At 27.0% G+C, this 20,818-nt stretch overlaps 3 protein-coding genes across 7 annotated transcripts in view; 2 read left to right on the forward strand and 1 right to left on the reverse strand.

Annotated features, from left to right (window-relative positions):
- Positions 1 to 2,820: 2,820 nt before the first annotated feature.
- LOC122502812 lies at positions 2,821 to 8,312 on the forward strand. The gene is made up of 4 exons (XM_043613071.1): positions 2,821 to 3,063; positions 6,366 to 6,537; positions 7,440 to 7,546; positions 8,028 to 8,312. The coding sequence occupies exons 1-4, from the start codon at positions 3,033 to 3,035 to the stop codon at positions 8,213 to 8,215; spliced, it is 498 nt and encodes a 165-aa protein (XP_043469006.1). The 5' UTR covers positions 2,821 to 3,032; the 3' UTR covers positions 8,216 to 8,312.
- Positions 8,313 to 12,746: 4,434 nt separating this feature from the next.
- On the forward strand, positions 12,747 to 14,938 carry LOC122502818 (transcription initiation factor IIE subunit beta). Its single transcript, XM_043613081.1, has 4 exons — positions 12,747 to 12,966; positions 13,441 to 13,699; positions 13,910 to 14,119; positions 14,359 to 14,938. Exons 1-4 carry the CDS (start codon positions 12,905 to 12,907, stop codon positions 14,674 to 14,676), a joined length of 849 nt encoding a protein of 282 aa, XP_043469016.1. The 5' UTR covers positions 12,747 to 12,904; the 3' UTR covers positions 14,677 to 14,938.
- A 111-nt stretch (positions 14,939 to 15,049) lies between these two features.
- LOC122502819 (ras-related and estrogen-regulated growth inhibitor) overlaps positions 15,050 to 20,818 on the reverse strand; it is a 144,496-nt gene continuing 138,727 nt past the window's right edge. For 3 of the 5 annotated variants that reach the window (XM_043613085.1, XM_043613083.1, XM_043613084.1), the window contains 5 exons: positions 20,104 to 20,220; positions 16,577 to 16,633; positions 15,919 to 15,992; positions 15,575 to 15,844; positions 15,050 to 15,494 (listed from right to left, as the gene is read on the reverse strand). In XM_043613085.1, the coding sequence (XP_043469020.1) occupies positions 15,339 to 15,494; positions 15,575 to 15,844; positions 15,919 to 15,992; positions 16,577 to 16,633; positions 20,104 to 20,200 (654 nt within the window). In that variant the 5' untranslated portion in view covers positions 20,201 to 20,220 and the 3' untranslated portion in view covers positions 15,050 to 15,338. The remainder of the gene's footprint in view (positions 15,495 to 15,574; positions 15,845 to 15,918; positions 15,993 to 16,576; positions 16,634 to 20,103; positions 20,221 to 20,818) is intronic. The other 2 variants (XM_043613082.1, XM_043613086.1) reach the window with 2 other exon arrangements.

The following is a 20,818-nucleotide window of genomic DNA, read 5'->3' on the forward strand; positions in this document are numbered from 1 at the left end:
CTATGTACAGCGAAAAAGAGTATAACAATGTTTTAGAATTTCAACCAAGAACCAGCTCCGAATCAACAGTCACTGCAAGGAAAACCGAATTCGATAACACTCAAAGTATTGCGAAAAAAGAGTATGTTTACTCAGGGCCCAGTGAAAAACAGAATTCCAATGTTTTAGAATCCCGACCAACGACCTGCTCTAAACAAACAGATTATTCTTTTAACGCTTTCTCGAATTTCTCAGAAAATAAGAATAATAATCGAACTAATATACAACAAGGTAGCCAATTATCAAACGTCAAAACAAAACTTACAACAAATTCTGACAAGAGCAATAATTTGTCATCAGCTAATAATGAAAATGCTTCTAAATCTCAACCATCAACCTGTTCTCTACAAACAGATTATTCTTTCAACGCTTTCTCGAATTTCTCAGAAAATAATAATAATAATCGAACTAATATACAACAAGGTAGTCAATTATCAAACGTCAAAACAAAACTTACAACTAATTCTGGCAAGAGCAATAATTTGTCTTTAGATAAGAATAAAAATGCTTCTAACAACATTACTTCGAAAAACGATTTCGTTGCACAGAAAAGGAAAAATCCACACATTCTCCCAAAAATGGATGAATTCGCAGCAAAAAAATTAAAACAACAAAAAAATAAAACGGAAGTTATAGAAAATGAAATAATCGAATGTTGCAAAGACTTTAAAAACATCAACGAGAGTGCAAAGGAATTAATTAAATTGCAGACCTCAGAAATAAAGCAGCGATTTGAAAGAGAAAAAAATAAATCGAAACCTGTACATAGAGTTGAACATATTTTTTGTGAAGATGGTTTTCTCAACTTGATAAGAAAATCTTGGTTGACTCTGAACGACCAAGAACAGGAAGATATATTTATGGACGTGTTAAGTGCAATTGAAGAAGTTGAACGAAATAATTAAATGTACTTAATTTTTACACAAAGATTGTGGATGTTTTTTTTCATTATTTTTTGTTTAAATAACCATTTCTTATTTAATAATCGTTAATATTATTAATAATCGACAATAATTTAATAATTGTTCTTTCAAAGAAAATTGACAATTTTTGTTCTGTTTTATAAATTTATAATTTATTTTAGTTCACTATAGATGAATCTTACTTAATAAAATTAAAATGAGAATTCATAATTAAAACTGTATTTATTACTTCAAAAATCATTCCATTTAAAAGCGACCCTCCTTATAAACAATTGTCAGGCCTCGGATATCATGACTTTTTCGACTATTTTCAAATAATGCGATTTTTAACGACTTATATTAAAAAATTACGACTTTTCTTCCAAATTTTGCAACAAAATACCACATTTTTAGTATAAAATGCAACTTATTTCGATTTTTCTGGCGTGAAAAGTATAACTATAGACAACTCTTTGAAATGTTATTTTTGAATAATTTTTCTAATTAAATTTTTGAAATATACAATAAAAAATATTTGGAATAATTGAAATTTTGTAAAATTTAATTGAAAATAAATCATTTTTTTCAAGTACATACTTTATTACAATTTTTGAAAATTAAGTTTTAAAGAATTTTAATTGAAAATTTTGGAAATAATTGAATTCTCAAAAATTTTAATGGAAAAATCTCCAAGTTTAAATTTAATAAAAAGGAAAATTAGATAATGAAAATAATATTAAAATATTTTTGAATAAACTAATTCTCAGAATTTTTCATTCTAATTTTTTAAAATTCAATTATTTTCAATATTTTTGATAAAATATTTTCGAACATTCAAATATATAAAAAAAATTATACATTAGAATTATTTTAAACATTTTGGAGAAAAGAATCATGTTCAAAATTTTTAATTAAAATCCTTCAAAAAAAATTTTTTTTTTAAAATTATATATCAGAAGTTATTTAAGTTTTAATTAATTGAATTTAGACATCAATGAAGAATCAGGGAAATACAAAAAAAAATTTCTGTGTCAATAATGAATTAAATAAACGACTTTTTCGACTTTTTTCTCCACGAGAAAAGGGACCTTATTTACTCTTGTCATAAGGTCCCTTTTCTCGTGGAGCGTCACGTATATATATATATATATAGAATTGTTCCTTAGCAACGACGTTGTTTTGTTTTTTTCTACCATTTGTAGTAATTTTAGTTTTCACAGTTCTCGAAATTTCTTAAAATGAATAAATTGGAGGAAATTGATAAACGAGAAGTATTAATAAATTTAACTTCCCAGTAAAAAAAAAAGTATTCAGAATAGAGAAAAAGTATTGGTGGAGACGTTCGGTGAATGCGTTTTCGCGACAAAACCGTATTGGTGGGTCACGGTGAATACATTTCGCTTACCGTGAATACTTTTTTTAAAAACTTTCGATTTAAAGATTCCTAAGCAAAGTTGAGAATATTTATAAAGAGCGTAAGTGACCTGAAGTATAAAAATGACTATTGCGAGAAGGAAATAAGAAATTTAAAAAAAAACGAAAAATTAAATGTGACAAACAGATTGTCAAATGTTGATCAATTACCATATGCTTTTCTGTGCCTACAACGTATGATGATTAAAAGGAACTTTGACGTTACCGGCGGAACTTACTGTTTCACATACATTTACTTGGATTTCTCAAGTTTCTGTCGGTATCGTCAATGTTCCTTTTCATCATCATACGTTGTAGGTTTGTCACATTTAATTTTTCGTTTTTTCTCAAAATTTCTTATTTCCTTCTCGCAATCGTCATTTTTATACTTCAGATCACTTACGCTCTTTATAAATATTCTCAACTTTGCTTAGGAATCTTTAAATCGAGAGTTTAAAAAAAAAGTATTCACGGTAAGCGAAATGTATTCACCGTGACCCACCAATACGGTTTTGTCGCGAAAACGCATTCACCGAACGTCTCCACCAATACTTTTTCTCTATTCTGAATACTTTTTTTTTTACTGGGTTCTAAATATTCCTATTTATATGTAGAGAACATAATGAGTACAAAAATGCGACAAAAAAGAGGCAAACATGCCAAGAAATTGCTTCTGAAATGTTTGTCATAACCAACAAAGAATCGGAAGGTATTTATATATTTAATTCTTTTTAATATTAAAATGTTTTATTGATACAGGCATAGAGTTATTAGAATAGAGTGCGCGAGTTATACCTTTTACCGTGAGAGGCATTCTTAGGCGCATAGAAAGAGACAAAAGCATGAAAGTAGACCCCTTTTCTTACCTTGTTTATTGGCGCATGTGCAAGAATGAAAGTTTTTGGTTAGGTTTTTGTCTAAAAGATCGCATGAAAAATTGTTTTAAATATTATAAATGTTTTATTTTAATTTTAAATTTATTTTAAATTATTTATTTGTCATGTAAATAAAAGAAAAATATAATTGCAAGCAAGCAACAGTTGTTTCGATGCATCAGCTGTTTCACTATCGCGCATGCGTTATTAGAGAAAGAAAGGAAAGGGGTCTTCTTTTCGTATGGCTGTCTCCGTCTATGCGCCTAAGAAACATTTTGGTCGCTTGCGCACTCTATTCTAAACTCTATGGATACAGGCTTCGCACTCATCTACTAAAACCTACTATTTACTACTTTTTTACGATTAGCTTATATTTGGATGCTTTTTTTTCAATTTTTGATACTAAAAGCTACTTTTCCCTATTTTTGAGAATTTTCACGAGGTAAAATTCGCTAATAGTTGGAATAAAAAAAAAATTCTTCAAAATTTTAGTAAAATTCTTCTTAGATACAGTTAGAAATTTTTTTAAAAAATTCTTTAAAGCAATTCAATTATTTTAAAAAATTTTTGGAAAAATCTTTTACAGGGTTTTATTTACAGTTATTTTCGCAAATAATGAAATTAAAATATTTTCAATATCTATTATTTTATTTATTTAGATATATATTCATAAGCACAATTTAAAATTAATTCCTTGAAGAATGTAAGTATTTTTCAAAGTTTTATTAATATTCTTCCAAAAAAATGAATTATTTTCAAAAATTTTAATAAAATTCTTTTTTAGTATTCAATTTTAAGAAACAATTAGTTATTCTATCGATTATTTATTTTTGTATTTAAATAATTGAAATACGTAGAATTATTTTTCAATAAGAATGAATTTAAAAATAAATTGCAGTTAAAATTTTAAATTATAATTAATTGAATATAGGTTACGCACTCATCTATTAAAACCTACTACATATTTACTACTTTTCTTACTTTGTACTACTACTTGGGTACTTTTTTTAGATTGCTACCACTAAAAGCTATACTATTTTTTTTAGAATTTCCACTACTTTCTATTCGCTATTACTAGAAATATAAAAACTGTTCTCAAAAATTATAATTAAATTCTTTAAAACGATTTAATTATTTTCAAAAAAATATTCCAAATTCAATTATTTAAAATTATTAAAAATTAATTTAAAATGATAAAATTTAATTATTTTCATAAATAATAAAACTCGTCGAAGAATTTCAATTATTTTTGAAACTATATTTTCAATTAATTAATCAAAAAATTCAATTATTTTCACAAATAAAGTTTTCCACAAGACTTCAATTATTTAAAATAAAATTTCCAGAATATTTATTATATATATAAGGGAAGTGTTCCGGTTGTGGGCACCCTTTTGTTTTTGCCTCATAACATTTGTCCATGTGCATATTATTCAAATATATGTGTACGAATTTAAAGCTAGAGGTCTAAGGTGACTGTCAGTGAAGGAATTAAATTGATTCCTTTAAATAAAAAAGTTTTATTAGAAATTTAGTGAAATGGGAATTTTTTGACAAAAAAAATTTTGTACCCGGTTGTGGGCACCCTTGAAAAATCCGCTAAAAATGGAAAAATATTAAAGGAAACCAACACAAATAAAGAAGAAATGAAAGTTTCTTTATTTTAAGAGAATTTGCCGGGATAAAGAACAAAAATGATGACACGTTTTCACACTATGCTCATCGCTAACAAAAGCATAATGCTTGCATGTGAAGTAGCTAGTACGCATACCATAACGCACTTCTAATGCATTGAACGACTATATTCATCGCATTTAATGGAGTTTGCGGCTGTCACTTTCCTTGGCAGAAAGTTTAGATAGATGAGACAGTAGTCCTCATCATTGTCAGATGGTAGAGCCTCCTTAACATAAAGGTGCCCACAACCGGGAATGACAGTCATTTTTTAAAAAGACCAACACATTTTGTGATGCAGGATTTTGGTTAAACACGAAGGTAAATCACAAAATATAATGACAACACTGCAAAAAAAAATTAAACCCTTTTTTTCTGAACGAATCTACACCCATATGTTGCTCTTCGAAAACAATACAAAATTACTTTTTTATTTATTTAATGCAAATTTTCTTTATTATGCTCACAGCTATTACACAAATGCATATATTTGTTTCGTTATCAATACGAAAAGTCCGTATTGTCAACGAACACGACTTGCAATACTTAGTTCAGTAAAGTCTGCTTGCCGTCGAAGTTTACGTAGGGGTGCCCACAACCGGAGGGTGCCCACAACCGGCGCACTTCCCCTATATCGAAAAAATTAATTATTTAAAGCAATGTTTATAAAATTCTCATAACAAAATCCAATTTTATTTTTAAAAATAACAAAACTGTTCACAGAAAATCAATTCTTTTCAAACATTTTAATAAAATTTTTCGCAATAATTCAATTATTTGAAAACAATTTAATAAAATTCTACCTAAGAATTCAATTATTTACATAAATATAATTCTTCAAAAGAATTAAATTATGTCGATGAATAACAAAATTATTCACGAAAATTCGATTTTTTTGAGGCATTTTAATAAAATTCTTTGCAAAATTCAATTATTTTCATAAATAACAATATTCATAACAAGAATTCAATTACTTTTAAAAGTAATAAATTTCTTCTTGGAAATTTAATTATTTTTAAAAATTTTAATAAAATCGTTCACAAGAATTCAATGTTTTTCATAAATAATAAAATGCTTCTTAGGAATTCAATTATTTTCAAAAAAGTTTAATCAAATTTGCAAAAATTTAGTTATTTTTAATATAATTTCTCAAAAGATTTAAATTATTTTTAAAACTAATTACATTTTTTTAAATTATAATTATAATTGTTTCAAAATTTTTAACGAAATTCTTAGAAAGAATTCAATTATATCGATAAATAACAAAATTATTCCCGTAAATTCAATTATTTTTTGGAATTTTATTGTTTTTTCAACATTTTGATTAAAAAAAATACTTTTTATTTTCTGTTAAAATTTCACGAATTCTGACCCATAAATAAGTATTTATACACTTATTTTTATGAATCGTATATTTTTAAAATAAATTTTTCATAAATTACTTTAAAACTGTTTTTCACAGTAAGGCAACTAAAGGATTTGTGGAAAACTCTAAAAAGTTCTTATTATGCCGAACGAGCAAAAATAAATAAATATAAACCGTCCGGCTCGGAAGCCTCTGAAGAACCACGTTCAAGTTGGCCATATTTTAAAATAATGGATAATGTTTTAAAAAATTATCCATTACACAATCAGTAAGTTCATACAATATATTAAGAATTAAATTACGTAAAAATAAAGATTTAAAATTATCAGACTTTTTATTTGAAAAGAATTTTTTAAATTTAAATCTAATTTTTTTTATTTACATAAAACTTTTAAAATTTTTGTTTTTAAATAGTTTTCCGGAATATGTACTAACCGGGATATTCGAGATAACCGGGGAAAAAATTTGAATATCCTATGTTTGACTTTATAAATAAAATTGTTACTTTAAAACAATATTAAATTTTTTATCACTTATAAATAACTTTAGATTATTCAAAAATATATGTCAGAGAATTTTGAAAATGAAATTTTGTCGCCACTCTAAAAAGTTATTGGTTTGAATAAAATTTATTTGATTCAATTAAGATTCCTTTTATTCAAGTACCTACATATTTATTTAATATTTCAGTATTTTTAAAGTCATCAACATTTAAAATTGATTTAGACCTCTTGTTTATGTTAGAAAAAAGTTCTAATTTTTAAAAAGAAATTTTTACTTTTACAATACAGAATTTTTTGAACTTCGGTAACACTTTTATATACTTTTCAAATTTATTTTAAACTTCTGACAAAAAATTATTTTTTGATAATCTTTTGAAAATTTCAAAATTATTTTTATCAACAAATCATATTGTTCGATTAATATCATAAGTATTTTTTTCTTCTTCTTTCATTAAAGTATTAAAATAAAGTATAACAATTTTTTATGATATAAAATTTCATTATATATATATATATATATATATATATATATATATATATATATATATATATATATATATATATATATATATATATTTCATTATATTTAATTTTTTTATTATAATAATGTTTTACTCGTATCTGCATATACTATTATTTTGACTGGGTTTTATTTATTGTTTTACAGAACTGTGAGCAATTTTAAATTTTCCAAAGTGACTCCACTTCCTACTGCGTCGGACAGTGAAAATGAAGCTGAGGACCAAGTTGTAGTTTTGAGTGATTCAGAAAAAAGTAAGTGCAGAAAAAAGCATATATTCTGTTGAAAATAATTTTTAGTACACCAAATTAATGTATTTGTCCAACACCTGCAGTGGAATTGAACTGTCACCTATTAACTTGCTAACTATTTAACTTACAAATAAACTCATTTACAAACTAACTTACTCACTAACTTATAACTATCCTATTAACTTACAAACTAACTCTCTAATTTACTAACTAATTAACTTACAAACTAACAAACTTACCAACAAACTAATTTACGAACTAACTTACAAACTAACTGTCTAATTTACAAACTAACTAACTAACTAACTAATTTACGAACTAACTTAATCACGAACTTACTATCCTATTAACTTACAAACTAACTAACTTATGAACTTACTGTTCTCCCTGCAAATTATCGTGTACAATTCGTGGAGCTCGCGATAAATCGCCCTTCTTCACTCGTTGCACAATATATACTATTATAAATTTACATTTTTTACAGGTGAAGAAGAAACCACTCATGATTATTTTCCTTCTGAAATGAATTCTCAGGCAGAAAAAATACAGAGGGAAAACGACTTTTTTCTAGCCATAAGGGATTGTTGGAGAAGAATTCCTGAAATAAAGAGGAAAGATGGCTACATCAAAATCAAAGCCATTATTGATCAAAAAATAAGAAAACGAGATTAAAATCTTTTCTTTAATTCTTCATTTTTAATTTAATTTAATATTTCATTGAATTTTTTGTCATTAAAATTACATTAAAATTACTTTCCCTGACAAAATTCTTTTTACAGGAAAATATGAATGTTTACGGAAAATGAATAAAATTTAGGAATTTTAATAATTTCTAAAAATTACAATTATGTAACTCTTCCTGTTCAACTAAACTTCATCCCTGAATCAAATAATTTAAATCATTTTCCAAAATTTTTTTTTAGAATTCAATTATTTAAATATCTACTAAAACTAAATTTTTTATAATAATTGTAACTCTCCATAGGTTTTTCTAAAATTATTAAGGTATACTATATTCAAAAATTTATAAAGAAACTCTTTCATTTAATGTTTTAAAAATATTTTAAAACAATTTTTTAATGGTAATAGTTTTTTAATTTTGATAAATTTCTAAACAATAAAAATTTGGTAAAATATTTTTAAAATAATTGAATTTTTGGAAAGTATAAATAAAAATGATCAAATTTTTGAAGAATTTTAATTAATTATAAACAGGACCATGATTTCTCTAAAATTTTAATAAGTTCAAAAAGTAAATTTCCATAAATTTTTATTTACTTTGTTCGAAGATAATTGAATGTTAAAAGTTATTATAAAACAATTCTAATAATTAGTTTTTAAAAATATTTTAATGTAATTTTTCGAAAATAATTGAATTTCTTAAAAGAATTTTTGAATAATTTAAAAAAACTAAATAATTTTTTGATGAATTTTTATTAAAAATTTTGAACATGATCGTTTTCTCCAAAATGCTAAAAATAATTATAAAATGTTATTCTTTCTGTATGTACTTGAATTTTTATAAATATGTAATTGAAATTCGAAGCTAATTTTTATTTATTTTCATTTTTAAATTTAAAGATTTTTCATTAAAATTTTTGATAATTCAATTATTTTTAAAATTTGCCAAAAAAATTCTTCAAAGTTGATTTTCAAAAATTGTGACGAAATACTTGAAACAAATTTACTATATTCAATTAAATTTTACAAAATTCCAACTATTACATTTTTGAAAGATTTGTCTATTATAAAAATCAAAATAAGTTGCACTTTTTTACTAAAAATTATGGTACTTCGTTGCAATGTTTGGAAGAAAAGTCACAATTTTTGGAAATAAGCTGTAAAAAGACTCAATTTTCTTAATTATCCTGACAACAAATTTTTTACTACCATTTTCCTGACTTTACTGACATGTGGCTACCCACAAACTTGTTTATGTTGTTTACATTACTAATTACTGGAACAGCGGAATGTGGAACACGTCAAAATACAAAATCTCCAAATTGTTGAGAACCACTGGCGTGACCGCGTTCATTCGAGTCGCAGACAAAAAGTCAACGACAAATCAAACTCATTCTGGACTCACCTTAAAGGCGCTTGCACACTTCCAAAATTTTGGGCGAGCAGCGAATTTTCATGGCCTTGAAACTCATATTACTAAATATGATTGGCTCTACAAAAAGCTGCGTGAAAATGTACTTTGTCAGAGCCAATCATATTTAGTAATGTGCATTTCAAGGCCGTGAAAATTCGCTGCTCGCCTAAAAATTTGGAAGTGTGCAAGCGCCTTTATATTGAATTTGTATATTAAAAACAATTTGTATTAAATGCAGATAAATTCAAACTATAATTATAATTTCGTAGGACAAAAACCTGACCAAAACTAGATTAATTCCGGATTTAATAATTTCACATTTCCAAGTTGCGTATTATCAGACTAACTTCGGACTAATTCCGGATTTACTGGTTATACACAAACCGCATTAAGCTTGAATTTATGAGCGACAAAACCCTGTCCATAAGCAGACTGTTTCGGATTAGCTGCGGATTCACTGGTTAAACGGCACGTGAAACAATCTGAGTGGGAGGTTTGACGTCGAGGTATAATGATGTGCACCGTCGATTATTGTCCGGTACACACCATTAGAACTCGACTGTCGATAAACCGGTTGTACTCAGGAGTGGTTTTCTACACTTTCCCTCTCCACTGGCGAGAAAACCCATTAGACGGGTGGTCCAGGCAAATGCGAGTACTCCTAATTTTCAAGTCGCTCTGTAGGCGCAAAATTTAGTATTAAGTTTGTTAGGGAAAAATTTGTAAGAGAAATTTACGAAAATGTAAAAACACTTGTATAGCCAAGTATGTAAGGCTGAAGACAGGTGTATAAACAAATAAACCAAAAAAAAAACGGTATTGATTTCAAACTTAATTCATGGTAAAAAAAACTCCACAATAAACCTTACTGTTGCGGACAAATTCCTGTCCGAAATCGGTCCGACTTTTTATTCAGGGTATTTACTTATGGTAAATAAAATATTTAATTCTGCAGTCAATTTGTTTTTACAAATTTACTAGTATTATTAGTTATCTTGTTTCAATATTAAAATTAACACTGATGTGTTAGTTTCTTGTAATTTCTTTTCGTGGCACTTCATAAATTCTATTATGAATTTGAACTTCCATGCGAGCGTGGTATATCGGGCTTTGTGAAATATATATATGTCGTAGGCAACTAGAAGAATCCGGCATTAAGCTTAATTCCTAGGCAATAAGCTTACTGCCGGCAATTAGACGAATACACGACGAAATCGTTCAGATTTGACTATTTGCCTAGGCAGTAAGCTTAATGCCCGGTAGTAAGCTTATTGCCCGATGAAGATTCGGCAATTAGACGAATCACATTAGAATCCATTTGCAGTGCACAAACGTCCTATAATAAAAAATTAATTAAAAACAATAATAATAAATCATTCTGGACAGAATTAAATATTTCATCTTGGGTAAAAAACATATTTCTTGAGTCTAATAAACATTTCTTGGATCAATTAAATAATTCTGGACAGAATTAAATATTTCTTGAGTAAAAAAAATATCTCCTGAGTCAAATAAATAATTTTTTTACTTTTGCATAAAGAAAAATATTTCTCGACTAAAATAAATTTTGTTCAAGTCTATCAAACAATTTTTGACTAAAATATTCCTTTAGTGAAATAAATATTTATTGAGTCAAATAGAGATTGTTTGATTTAAATAAATATTTCTTGACTCAAATAAATGCTTCTTGACTCTTATAAATATTTGTTATCATTGAGAAATATTTCTTGAGTCTAATAAATATTTTTTGACTCAAAAAGAAATAATTCTTGGATGAAAAAAAATATTTCTTAGGAAAATATAAATTATTTATTTGACTCAGGAAATATTTTTTTTACTCAAAAAATATTTAATTCTGTCCAGAATTATTTAATTGATCCAAGAAATGTTTATTAGACTCAAGAAATATTTTTTTTACCCAAGAAATATTTAATTCTGTCCAGAATGATTTATTTCAGTTAAGAAATGTTTATTTGACTCAAGCAATATTTATTTTAGTCGAGAATTATTTATATGAGTCAAGGAATATTATTATCATTATTATTATTATTATCATTATTATTGTTTTTAATTAATTTTTTATAGGACGTTTGTGCACTGCAAATGGATTCTAATGTGATTCGTCTAATTGCCGAATCTTCATCGGGCAATAAGCTTACTGCCGGGCATTAAGCTTACTGCCTAGGCAAATAGACAAATCTGAACGATTTTGTCGTGTATTCGTCTAATTGCCGGCAGTAAGCTTATTGCCTAGGAATTAAGCTTAATGCCGGATTCTTCTAGTTGCCTACGACATATAATTATACTAAATTGTTGTTAGCAGCGCAATTCGCCGACCTGCTACGCACCGAGGTGTTTGTTCTGAGGTCTTGACCACACTGAATTTCGACACTCACTTTACTATTCAAAATTCATAACTTGTTCCCCTCACACACACATTCCCTTATCGCTCCTGTTGACACGACGAATACACACTTTACGAACTTTTATAAAAATCTAAAATTTTGGGAAAATAAGACTTTTTTGATAATTTTGTTGAAAAATATAACAGTAACTTTAAAAATATCGTTACCAACTTGTAGAGCATTAAAAAACGCTTCGATTGACCTATTTTTCAACCTAATTTGCTTATAAATTTCAAAATTATTGGTATTTTAAAAACCAAAAATTGTGGAAAATGCCATTTTCTCAACTTTTTTGTTTAAAAAACCACAGATTTTTCTCTCATTTCCTTCACACTTTTTTTCTAAGATTTATCTGAGCTCCCATAAGAGCCTATGTTAAATTGCAAATTTATTTTATTTTTTAAAAAAAAAACTACGTGGTAAAAAATTCTGAAAAAAATCATGTTTCTAAAATAATATAAACTGTCAAATTTTTATAATTTTCTCTCATTTCCTTATATTGCCGGTGACAATCCTTAAAAAGAAATAAAATAAAAACAAAAAATATTATTTATATGCAAAAATCAAAACAAATATTTTATAATTATATTAATTAAAACTAATTATTAAATGTGAATGATATTATAAAAGATAAATTACATTGTTTGAATTTTAATCTGCGCCTGCGGGATTGGCAACCACTTCGACACATGTGCATCAACAATGGCCGGTGACAGTTACAAATCACAACAGTGCTAACCTTATAACCAAAACCTACTCCGTCTTTTATATTAGAAATATTTAATTTATAGTTGAATTTAATAATAATTTAAGATAGTTGATTAATTTTAGTGTCTCGTATTTCAATTTATTGCAGTAAACATGGATCCTGCACTTATCAGAGAAAGGGAATTGTTTAAAAAGAAAGCGCTAACCACTCCAACGTAAGTATACCCCATAAATTTAAGATTTTATAGAAAATACTGCAATTATAATGAGAATATACCATTAGATTGTGATTAATTAATAGCACTAACGAATATTATTAAGAATTTTTCGATTTTTAACTTCAGATGAAAAACATGTTTTTAGTCTATAACCTAAAAAGTAACATAACCTAAAAACAAACAAAATATATGCGTAATTTTTTTCTTTTTTGTCAATATTTTACTTGATTTGCACAAATAAAATATCTTTCACTTATTAATTAAATAATTAACATAACTTTACATCTTTATTGAAATACTATTTTACTATAAATAATCATATTTGATGAAATTTCATTTTTTTATTGTATATATTGCTAAGCTTTTTTGTAAATAGAAACTTTTTATCTCTTAAATTTTTAATAGATTTTCCATAGTTTTATCGTTCTTTCTCTTTGAGGTATTGAATTATTTTTATTTTAATACTTTCAGTATTGAAAAGAAGAAAAAAGAAACCGTGAAAGATCCACGTGATGAAATCAAAAAGAAACCGAAACCCTCGACGGTGTCATCGACACCAAAACTCAATGTGGTCAATTATAAATCGATGAGTGGTAGTTCGCAATATAAATTTGGAGTTTTAGCAAAAATTGTAAAACACATGAAAACGAGGCATCAAGAGGGCGATGATCATCCTCTATCTTTAGATGAAATTCTGGATGAAACGAATCAATTAGATGTTTCTCCAAAGGTTTGCCTTTTTTTAAATATACCTAATTTTATAAATTTAGTTAATTACATAATTCCAATAAATGAAATTATATAATTTAATTAATTAATTCCAATAAATAGAATTCATAAAATAAAAATTCCACGAACTTATAAATTACTTGTAATTCCATCGAATTAAAAATTAAAAAAGAATCTTTTCTGAAATTCGATATAAAATTTTACGTTTCAGGTCAAATTTTGGCTCCAGTCCGAAGCATTACTTCAAAATCCAAAGATAGAAGTTACACATGATACTAAATTTCTCTTTAAAGCCATGTATAAAATTAAAGACAAAAAATCCCTTCTGAGATTATTAAAACAACATGATTTGAAAGGCTATGGTGGAATTTATTTGGAAGATATTCAGGAAAGTTTACCTCACTGTGAAAAACATTTAAAGGTATTTAAATTCAATAATTAAAAAATAATCAAGTTCAGAATATAATTTCTTCTCCCTTTTTTATTTCTTGACTATTTGATATTCCTATCAAATTTATTTTATTCTTGTTCTCTTTTTTCTTCACCTAAACTCAAAAAATTTTTCTTCTATTCTCCCCATTTATTTTATCATTCATGAAAATCTATTCTGAACAATTTATTAAGTAATTAAATTTAAATTCCTCTTTAAACTCTCATTAGAGTCTACAAAATGAAATAATAATCATAAATCGACCAGACAAGAAAAAAGTTATATTCTATAATGATAAAACGGCGCAAGTTTTATTTGATGAAATTTGGCTGAATCTTTGGCGTTCTTCGGCAGTCGATGCAATGGATGATCAAAAAATAGAGGAAAATCTCGAGAAACAGGGAATTAAATCAATGCAGCATCATGGTGTTAAAAAACTCTTGCCAATGAAGAGAAAGAAACCAAATATGAAAAGGAAACAACTCAAAAAACCAAGAGACAACGAACATTTGGCTGATGTGCTGCAAAATTACGATGAAGCTAAATGAAACAAATATTATGAACATTTTTATGGTCATAAATTTTTGCGTGTCGATAAAGAAAACTGCACCGAAACAGTTTTTGACTCTTGTAAATATGTAGGAGAACAATTCTTTATTTTTTTTGTATAAAAAAATTCCAAAGAGGAGTTTAATTTACGAAAATTCATGATTACATGAATGTGAAATAGTAAGGATTGTGCATTTGTTTAAAGTTGCCATTTTCAAGGTGAGAATTTCGATATTAAATAAATCACAAATTGAAAATTTCTCTTTACTGGTTTACTTAATAATAAATTGAGTAAATTAGAAATTAAGATTAAAAATGATTAAAAGGTTTTCAAAATCTTAAATTAAAAATTGTTTATTCTAAACTTTATTTCAATATATAAAGTATAGTTCTTAAACTAAAATTATTCTTTATCCTATTTGTTAAATTATTTTTCATTCAACAATTTTTCAATAATCGGAACGTACGATATGAATTTTATTTATCTTACAATATCTTTGGCACTTATGGTTACTTTTTTCACATCTAGTCATTAGAGAACATTGTTTTTATTTAAAAAATATTCAGATTTCATTTTCTCGAAATCAATTCCTCAAAATATTCTTTTGATTTTGTTACTTTCGTTTTCGATAAAATTAATTTGAATTTTCATTTATTGAAATTAATCCTTGGGCAGTGAAGAATCACTTTTGCCTCTTGAATAGGTCTTTGTGGGTTTGCTTCCAAGCATTCTATCGAGTAAAGATTGTTTATTTCTTCTTCTTGCAGCCAAAACTTCGCGACATAATTCGTGAAATGATTCGGCAACTTGTACAACCTGGAAAATAAATTCTTCTTTTATTAAAGAAAATAATTTTAGCTAATTTTTTTTTCTCTTTAGGGAGAATTTTTTGTTACCTGTTCGGCTGCTGTTACTTCACTGAAACAACATTCAAAGTCCTTAGCTAAAATTTCTCCTTCTTCGGCGCTCACTTGACGAAGATGAACCATGTCAGCTTTATTTCCAACCAAAGCGAGAGGCATCGTAGCTTCCGGATCAGCCACAGCTAAAGCTTCTTTGGCCTTTCTCACAAAATTAAAAGAGCCTCTGTCAGTTATTGAGTAAACCAATAGTAGTCCATCAGCCCATTGTAAAGTATCAATTGTCGGTAGTTCTTCCTCGCTCTGCTGAAATCATCGGCAGTTTGTTAATTTTTTTGTCTCCTCGATAAAATATTTTCCACAGAAATTTATTTTTTTACCTTAGGACACGTGTCCAATATTTCGAATAGAATTGGCTCTCCATCGACTAAAACTTCGTGTTTGTATCTGTTTTCTACAAAAGGGAAAAATATTTTAGCTTCAATATCGACTTCCAATTGACTATTCATTATTAATCAACTCAATATTGACCTCTAATTAACTATTTGTTATTAATCAATTCAATATTGATTTCTAGTTAACTATTAATTATTAATAAATTCAACAGAATTGACTTCTAATTAATTAAATTACAAAATAAATTCTATAAAATAAAACAATTCATTAAAATTAATTAGAAGTTGGAATTAATCGGAATTATTTAGAAGTGGATAATTTATTGAAAACCTAGAAATTAATTCACTGAATTGATAATTAATAATTAATTAATTATCCAATTATTTGAAAAATTTTTTCTCAGTTTGAAAAATAAGAGATGCGAATCGATCTCAAATTGTAAAATTTAGTGTCAAATTTTCTCGTCGCGGATAAATATAGATTTAGAGACGAGACATGCGAAGGGGACTCGTGTTGAATGCTTCAGACAGTTGTTGGCAATTTTTCAAAAAAAAAGAAAAGAAATCCATGTGTTGTGGTTTTGCTGCCATGGCCGAACATTTCTCGATTTAACAAAGATTCTAAAGTAACGTTCTTACTCACCCGACTGATGATCGTATTCCCCAATGTATCGCCTCGTTAAAAATCTCACGGTCAGGGCTGAAATTTCACAATTATTTTTGAAAAATTATTAAATTTAAATTCAAAGAGAGAAAATAAATATCTCAGTTTTGAAAATTAGTTAATATTTAAATAAATTAATTAATAGTAACAATACAGAAGAAAAGAAATTAAAATCTTTTCTTTCTGTATATTTATTAAAATTTATCGAACAAAATTTCCAAGTATTGAACATTAAGAATAATTTTCAAGGAGGAAATAACACTTTATTGTGTTATTAAATTGAAACAAAATTCCAATAAATAATGTCGGAGAAAATTTTTTCTTCTCCAGTTTCACTTGAGGAAATTCTTCTCGAAAATAATACTTCCTGATTCTTTTATCGGCTGGCTTTTCAAAGTCATGTAAACATTTGTCAAAAATTGTCTAGATGAATTCAAATGATTTAGATTTATGAGCTTGCCACTTTTTATCAGATCTTCGGAAGCAAAAGTGAGATGTGTTTGTGGGAATTTGATCAAGTGCCAAGTTTAATTCTCCTCGTGATTTTCGTTTACTATAATATATACGGAATCGTATAATAGTCCATTTGTATAAAGATTCTAAACACTAAAGAGATCATTAGGTTCGCTCATTGAATGATTGATTTCAAATCAAATTTTCTATTTTGTTGCATAACATATTTCTGATGTAAAACATTTCTGATACAAAATATTTTTGATATAAAATATTTTCTATATTAAACGTTTTCTATGTATAAAATATTTTCCATGCACTGAGAAAACTGGAGAGTCAAATTCAGAGGTTCAAAAAGTGTATGTTTCCTTTGCTTATCAAGAGAGTTAAATAGTCCTTCTAAAATAAATTTTGAATTGGTAATGGAAATCTACTTGTATATTCTCTCCCATTATATCTGAGGGTTAAAAGTTGCGCAGAAAATGTGTACGATCTGATGCGCGCGAAATTATTTTTCTGACATTTTATGTATTTAATTTAGGGGTTAGGTTGCCATATTTATTCATTTCGCGCCGGATAAGGAAGGGATTTCTCAAGATGGTTAATTTGTCCCTCTGTTAGAGAAATGGCACGAATATCTGTCAATGGTGTATTTGAACATTTAGATTGTTATCCAATAGCTAACTCTCAAATATCAACGATTTGTCCCTCCAGATGTTTAGTCGAATACTCCAGTTTTCTCAGTGTGTAAAATATTTTCGTTGTAAAAAATTTTTTAATAGAAAACATTTTTGTACACTGAGAGACCTTTTGGACTGCAGCGGAACAACGTATGAGATAGCAGCTCCACTATGGTTTTAGTGCGCTGCGATACAATTTTGGGCGCGTGACAGTCCAAAATGTTGGTTAGAAGCTCACTGAAGTAGTGGGGATGCCGTCATTGGTTTGCAGCTAATCAACTTTTGGACTGTCACGCGCCCAAAATTGTACCGCAGAAACCCAAAAGTGTAGTCCTGTAGCGTTCCACCGAAATGGTCAGTAGCAGCCTATCGAAAGTCTGCTGCTGACCCAAAGGTCTCTCAGTGTAACTAAATATTTTCGGTACAAAATATTTTAGATACGATTTCTAATTTAAATTATATTCGGTACAAAGTATTTTCGATATAAATATTTTTGAATTTGAATATTTTCGATACTAATTATTTTTTATATAAAATATTTTTGGTTTGAAATATTGTCGATACACAATATTTTTGATGTAGGTACAAAATATTTTTCATTTAAGGGCATTTGAACCTTGATGACGTCACACATGCTTTGCACAAAGTGTAACGTCATCAAGGTTCAAATGCCCTTAAAATATTTAATTTTCGATACAAAATATTGTCGATATAAAAAATATTTTCCATTTAAAAAAATAATAATTTGGAGCAAAAATAAATTTGAATTGAATTTTGTTAACAGTGATTTTGTTTCATTTGTTTTCGCTGTTTGAGGAAGGGGGAAGTTTTGCAAACTCTATTAGCTTCTCAATATATCTATCGTTTTTGGAACAATGGGGAGTGTGAAAACTCTTCAATGGAGAATCGAGTCATGAAATCGAAACGAGAGTTGCAGCCTAGTGACCTGCTTTGAGGTGCACCACACTATTTTTACTTCAAATCTACCAGTATAGTGTACCATAGAACCTTGTGCTGAAACTCCGTTATAGTTGTCTATAATAATGTCGCCTACTCAGAGTCGAAAGTCGACTTCCGCTTTTTCTCTCTCTTTTTACGATTTTATTGAATTGTCTTTTTCAATAAACAATCAACGACTTCCAATAATGTCTCAATGTAATTTTTGAAGAAAGGGGAATTACTGAATAGTCGACAGAACTGATAATCTATTTTTGCTTTTTCGTTTTCGAAATCTAAATGGGGATATTTATTTTATATTTAGTATTTTTTGATAAAGAAATATATTTTTGGGGAAAGGAATATTTTTTGAAATGAAATAATTATATTTTTGTCAAAAAGAATATTTTTTAAAAAGAAATATATTTTTGGGGAGAAGAATAATTTTTCAAAAATTTCGATATAATTTTTTTTAAGACTTTTTTCGAGAAAGACAAAAATGGAAGTAGTTGATCAAACGTTTTGACGTTGGAATGATGGAATGTTGCTAAAAATATTTCATATCTAGTTCACGAATAAGTGGAAGGCGATGTATAGGTATTTCGTTTGGCAGAAGTATGTTGTTTCTCTATAAAAGCTAGACATGCTTTTAACGATCTAGCGAAGCAGAAATTCCTTTAATATATTCACACCAACGGAAATGATTATGCGCTCATAAAATATCTTGGAAATTGTTCAAGACTTATGCTAACAACATAAGTTCAAATTTAGCAAAATCAACACTATTAAAATTAATATTTTCCGCAAAGTCCCCCCTCGAAAGAAAAAGAAAAAAAATTCCAAGTATAATATTTCTGTATAGAGAATCAATGATTTGATGAAAGAAATAAATTCTATTTCTTCTCTCTACTTCTGGTGAAATTTGACAATTTCTTCGATATTTTAAAACAAATTTTATGGGATCTAGAGAAATAATATTTATATTTTCTTCTCATTCACAGTTGGCAAAGGTCTTTATTCGTTTTCTACTTCCGTTTCCCTTTTCTAAATGTGTTGAAAAAGTTTTTTTTCGCACTAAAGTTTTTTTTTTGGAAAACAAAAATCTTTTTTTAGTTTTCTCAATCCAATAATGTGAAAACTACTGTTAAAAATAAAATTAATTTTATTTCATAATAGTAAAAAATTAATAAATTAATTTAATTAGTTTTTATATATTTTAATTAAATATTTAAAAATTAAAATTTAATTTTTATAATTTTTAATTTTGAAATTTTGGGAGTAAAAAATTTGATTCATAATTTTATTGAATTAAAATCAGTTTAATTACTCATGCGGGAAATAATAAAAGTTTGTTTCTGATTATTAAAGTGTAATTTTCTCTTAAAGAGAATTTGATTTGCTTAGGTATTATTTTCGGAAGCAAAATGAAGCTCTTACCACTTTTTCCGACTCCTGGGGCTCCAATTACAGCCACTTTGACCTCGCATAACGAACTCTTCTTCCTTCGAATGCCCCTAATCGCATTGGACGTCATGTTACAGGCATTTGTGTCGGCTGAAAATTTTAATTCTTCTCAAAATTTTCTATTCATTTGAAATTACATTTTCTTCATTAAATTGCTATAGATATTTATCAAATATTGACAATAATTAATAATTAATATTGATTACTATCGAAAATTTGATTTATATTGTCAAATTATAGAAATTAAATTACAATTACGAAATATTAGAGAATTATTAATTTATTTACTCCGTTATCATTTAATTAATTAAAACAATTGTCGACAAGGAAAAAATATTTTAAAAATATTATAGTTTTTGTTTTTTATAGTACAAAATCATTCGATAATAAAATAGAAAAAAGACAAAATTATGATTGCAATTTTCTGGTATTTACTGAATAAATATAAGTCTTTTTTTGGAGATTTCTTTTTTCATCAGAAAAATTGGAAGGAGACATTGACCTCGATGGAATGTCTAAAAAGGCTTCTAAAATTCAGTGAATCCGAAGGGAAAATTCAAATCAATGTAAAAGAATGAGAGAGAATGTTTGTGTGAGTGTTTGAGAAGGAGAGAAAATAGTGTGAAATGAAGAGTTCATTAATAGAACGGATTTGCACACGTGTTCTGAAGAATCTAAAGAATTTGTT

This window comes from Leptopilina heterotoma, unplaced genomic scaffold (assembly GCF_015476425.1).
Source record: "Leptopilina heterotoma isolate Lh14 unplaced genomic scaffold, ASM1547642v1 Lhet_239, whole genome shotgun sequence".
Taxonomy (NCBI): domain Eukaryota; kingdom Metazoa; phylum Arthropoda; class Insecta; order Hymenoptera; family Figitidae; genus Leptopilina; species Leptopilina heterotoma.